General features: G+C 37.8%; 1 protein-coding gene across 1 annotated transcript; it reads left to right on the top strand.

Annotated features, from left to right (window-relative positions):
• Positions 1-1,248: 1,248 nt before the first annotated feature.
• Positions 1,249-2,927, top strand: LOC127106302 (14-3-3-like protein B). The gene is made up of 4 exons (XM_051043616.1): positions 1,249-1,584; positions 1,664-1,786; positions 2,430-2,546; positions 2,691-2,927. The coding sequence occupies exons 1-4, from the start codon at positions 1,486-1,488 to the stop codon at positions 2,709-2,711; spliced, it is 360 nt and encodes a 119-aa protein (XP_050899573.1). The 5' UTR covers positions 1,249-1,485; the 3' UTR covers positions 2,712-2,927.
• The last annotated feature ends 530 nt before the right edge of the window (positions 2,928-3,457 follow it).

Genomic DNA, 3,457 nt, shown 5'->3' with positions numbered 1-3,457 from the left:
CCCCCCTTAGACAGCGCTTTTGGTTTTAATTTTTTTTTTAATTTAAAGACTTTAGACAGCGCTTTATCAAAAGCGCTGACTAAGGTCTATATTTAAAAGCGCTTTCTAAAAGCGCTGTCTAAGGGGGGGTCTTAGACAGCGCTTTTAGAAAGCGCTGTCTAAGACCCCCCCTTAGACAGCGCTTTCATTATTTTTTTGGAACATTTTCCGTGTTTTATTTTAATTTTAACCTTAGACAGCGCTTTCTTTTAAAAGCGATGTCTAAGATGCGCTGTTAAAAGTCATTTTTGGCGTAGTGAGTCATTATAACATGTTCTAGCCTGAAGAATATGTACGAAGCCCAAGAGTGGGATATTCTCGAAGCTGCATATCTAACATGAAGATTGGGCGCAGATTTCGAAAGAGAGTCAACCAGCGCATGCCTCAGATGCGAGATCCTGATGATGGGAATTTATCATCAAATCAATCCAGATCTAGCCAGAAGGTCGAAGTCAGTTCTAGCCCGAAGACCGGAAATAGATTCAGCTAGAGAATCGAAACAACTCAGATCTAGCCAGAAGATCGAAGTAGATTCAGCCAGAGAATCAAAGAAAATAGATTCAGCCAGAGAATCGAAACAAACGAGATCTAGCCAGAAGATCGAAGAAGATCTAGCCAGAAGATCGAAGTCAGGTCTAGCCCGAAGACCGGAAATAGATTCAACTAGAGAAGCGAAACAATTCAGATCTAGCCAGAAGATTGAAGTAGATTCAGCCAGAGAATCAAAGAAAAAAGATTCAGCTAGAGAATTGAAACAAACACTACGCCAAAAAGGTTTTTTAACAGCGCATCTTAGACAGCGCTTTTAAAAGAAAGCGCTGTCTAAGGTTAAAATAAAAATAAAACACGGAAAATGTTCTAAAAAAATAATGAAAGCGCTGTCTAAGGGGGGGTCTTAGACAGCGCTTTTAGAAAGCGATGTCTAAGACCCCCCCTTAGACAGCGCTTTTAGAAAGCGCTTTTAAATATAGACCTTAGTCAGCGCTTTTGAGAAAGCGCTGTTTAAAGTCTTTCAATTAAAAAAAAAATTAAATCCAAAAGCGCTGTCTAAGGTGGGGGTTTAGAAAGCGCTTTTGGAAAGCGCTGTCTAAGGCATATCTTAGAAAGCGCTTTCCACAAAAGCGCTGTCTAAGGTCTAATTAAAATTAAATTTCAGACTTCTATTTTCGTTCTCAGTTCTTTTTGTTTTCCCTCCTGCGATTAAACCTAATATCTGTCGCTTACAAGAACGTGATAGGGTCGCTACGTGCGGCGTGGAGAATCGTTTCGTCGATTGAGCAGAAGGAAGAAGGTAGAAAGAATGACGACCATGTTGTGCTTGTTAAGGATTATAGATCTAAAGTTGAATCGGAGTTGTCCAATGTTTGTGCCAGTATTCTCGAGCTCTTGGACTCGAATCTTATACCTTCGGGTTCTTCGAGTGAGTCTAAGGTTTTTTATTATAAGATGAAAGGGGATTATCATAGGTATTTGGCTGAGTTTAAGATTGGGGATGAGAGAAAATCTGCGGCTGAGGATACTATGTTGTCTTACAAGGCTGCACAGGTTTGTGTTTTTTTTTGTTAATTTTTTACTGTTTGGAAGATTAATTTATTAATTAATTGTTTTATGTTTTGTCTTGAAGGATATTGCTGCTGCTGATCTTCCATTTACTCATCCTATAAGATTGGGTTTGGCTCTCAATTTCTCGGTTTTCTATTATGAAATTCTCAACCAGTCTGACAAAGCTTGTGCCATGGCCAAACAGGTTTGTGATATCTGTGATGATACTAATAACTGGATTCTTTCTTCAATTTTTAATGTATTTATTATTGAAATTTTCAAGTCAATTTGATTACAATATTTTTGACTTGGGTGTTTGTCTATGTGTATGTCTTACTTCCATACTGAATCGATAAAATAGGGGAACAAATTCCCTGTTGTCAGAATTTTAGTCGGCTATCTATTCAATTTCGAGATTTCTTTTGAAGTCTGAATTAGAGAACTTCAAATATAAACTATTTGATGTTTTCCATCCAATGATTTAGACTCTGGATCTTTAAATAGTTCATAGTTCTTTCCTTTTTGTGCCCGTTTTAGCTCATGTGGATGAACAATGAACTTAATAGCAGTCTAATTGCCAATACTTGGATATTGGCAGTTTCTTAATTGTAAAATTATTGTTGGAAAAAATTAACAGCTTTTGAAAATTGTCTGTTTCGTGGTGAGAGTTAGTGGTAGTCAAGGTTTGCTCATGAATAATATTGACATATGTTATTCCTTCTGTGTTTTTCTCTTATTTTCTGTTCATGTTTGGCTTGTAATAGTACTGAGTATGCAGTAGGAACATACTAGCTTATTGATTCTAAAATCTACCCTACTGAATCAATTTTCTTTTCCTATTTTGATAGGCTTTTGAGGAAGCAATTGCTGAACTGGACACGTTGGGAGAAGAATCCTACAAAGACAGCACACTTATAATGCAACTTTTGAGAGACAACCTCACCCTTTGGACTTCTGATGTCCAGGTAAAATTTCTCTAATATATAGAACCTACCCTTTTCGGAACATTTATCTGTCCAAGCATTTTGATTAATAATCATCGACCTCTCTTCCTGATATTGCGGCAATTTGATCATAATCTGAGTTAAGCTATATTTTACTTCTTGCAGGACCAGCTAGATGAGTCCTGATTTCCCTTATAGGTTGACGGGTCGTATTCTTCCCTCTTGAAGGAGGTGGGCTATGAATGTCATTTATATGTGTTGATTAAGAATCATCCTAGTTTATACATTTACCGGTAATCTGTGGTATAGTGTCATATGGACCTGTCTTGTTTTTTTATGTCTTGTATGATTTGGATCTGTTGTCCTAATGGGAGATCAAATTAAATTATATTGTTGCAATCATCTTTTTCCTATGGTTTCTTTAAAGATTATTCCTCATACTTGGTAAAATGAAGTTGTTTGACAAGTATGTTTTTAAGGAAAACATGAGTCAGAGAGGTAGATCTACTAGTGTCAACCGCGAAAGTGTTTGCCAACTTTGACCGAGTCCAAAGTTCACAATATACAGCCCTCTGAGCGTGAGCTCGGAGAAAGACGGTCGCCAACTCCGCCCGAGTATTCTAGTCCGGTACAAAATCCACCACCAAAAAGTCTATGCCCACTAAACTATCCTCTGGTCCCCTCATGTTTTTTTGCAAACTCTAATCTCGATCATAGAAGGGGGTGGGGATTAGACAGCGCTTTTCAAAAGCGTTGTCTAAGGTATACCTAAAAAATTTAAAATAAGAGGGTCTTATAAAGCGCTTTTGGCCAAAGCGCTGTCTAAGGGGGGGGGGCTTAGACAGCGCTTTTAAGATTTAAAAAAGCGCTGTCTAAACCTTTAGCAGCGGAGGTTTAGACAGCGCTTTAAAGCGCTGTCTAAGGCTAAAAAA

Source organism: Lathyrus oleraceus, chromosome 7, assembly GCF_024323335.1.
Source record: "Lathyrus oleraceus cultivar Zhongwan6 chromosome 7, CAAS_Psat_ZW6_1.0, whole genome shotgun sequence".
Taxonomy (NCBI): Eukaryota; Viridiplantae; Streptophyta; class Magnoliopsida; order Fabales; family Fabaceae; genus Lathyrus; species Lathyrus oleraceus.
The sequence above is the reverse complement of the archived record's forward strand: the minus strand, read 5'-3'. Positions and strand labels throughout refer to the sequence as shown.